The 1,096-nt window shown below is 55.8% G+C and overlaps 1 protein-coding gene across 1 annotated transcript; it reads left to right on the top strand.

Moving 5' to 3' along the window:
• Positions 1–109: 109 nt before the first annotated feature.
• Positions 110–882, top strand: CABS01_17137 (zinc knuckle; the record flags this gene model as incomplete). The annotated part of the gene is made up of 3 exons (XM_060550464.1): positions 110–209; positions 282–672; positions 735–882. Coding segments are annotated over 3 exons (639 nt in total), but the record flags the coding sequence as incomplete, so codon positions are not given.
• Positions 883–1,096: the final 214 nt, after the last annotated feature.

The raw sequence follows: 1,096 nt of genomic DNA, 5'->3' as shown, positions 1-1,096 counted from the left end.
CCAGCACGTCGAGCAAATCGTCGTCGGTGACTTCAACCTACACCATGAGCTGTGGGGAGGCAGCGATATCCGAGCGCCGGACCGCGAAGCAACCGAGCTTCTAGATCTAATGGACGACATGAACCTCACGAGTCAACTGAGAGCGGGAACCATTACGTACGAAGAAGGAGACCGCCGGACAACCATCGACCTCTGCCTCGTTACCGTAGGTCTTGTTGACCGAATGATCAGATGCGAAGTAGACAACAACATCGACCATGACTCCGATCTTCTACCTATAGCGACGTCGCTGCACATAACAGCGACCGAGCTACAGCGAGAGGAGACACGAAAGTGGAAAACTATTGATAAGGAAACATTTATCGAGACTCTCCGTGGATCGTTGCCAGAGATACAAAGGCCAAGAACGAAGGCAGCGCTCGACAGATATGTAGAGACAACCATGGACGCCCTCTCAGCCGCTATCAAAGCCGCGGTCCCGACCAGCACCCTTTCACTAAAGTCTAGGAGAGGCTGGGACGAGCAGTGTGCAGCCATCCTGGCCGAGACGAAGCGACTCCGCCGCGACCACAGCGAGCGACAGACAGAGGAGAGCTGGGCGGCATACAGAACAGCACGCAACAGGAAAGGCCGCATCATAAGAAAGCTCTCCAACAAGCACATCGCGAAGCAGTCGAAACAGCGGCTGAGTCACCTAGATCGCTATGGAAGATCGCCAAATGGGCCCGGAACAGACAGGGCCAGCCGCCGACCGTTACGCCGGAAATCAAGAAACCCAACACGTCTCAGGTCGCCACAACGCCCGAAGAGAAAGCAGCACTCTTCAAGGAGACCTTCTTCCCCCCGCCACCCGAGGCAAATCTCGAAGACATTGACAACGCATCGTACAGCAACCAGATTGGCCTGCCGCCAGTATCGGAAAGCGAAGTAGAAGACGCCATCCAGGAAGCAGCACCGCTGAAGGCCCCGGGCCCCGACGGCATCACCAACCTGGCACTTCAAGTGGCCAGACCTTGGATCACGCCACATCTCGTCCGCATATTCAACCAGAGCCTCCGACTAGGATATTGTCCACAAGACTTCAGAAAGTCCACCA

Source organism: Colletotrichum abscissum, assembly GCF_030869225.1.
Source record: "Colletotrichum abscissum strain IMI 504890 chromosome Unknown Scaffold_372.1, whole genome shotgun sequence".
NCBI lineage: Eukaryota > Fungi > Ascomycota > Sordariomycetes > Glomerellales > Glomerellaceae > Colletotrichum > Colletotrichum abscissum.
This window is presented reverse-complemented; position numbering and strand designations above follow the sequence as displayed.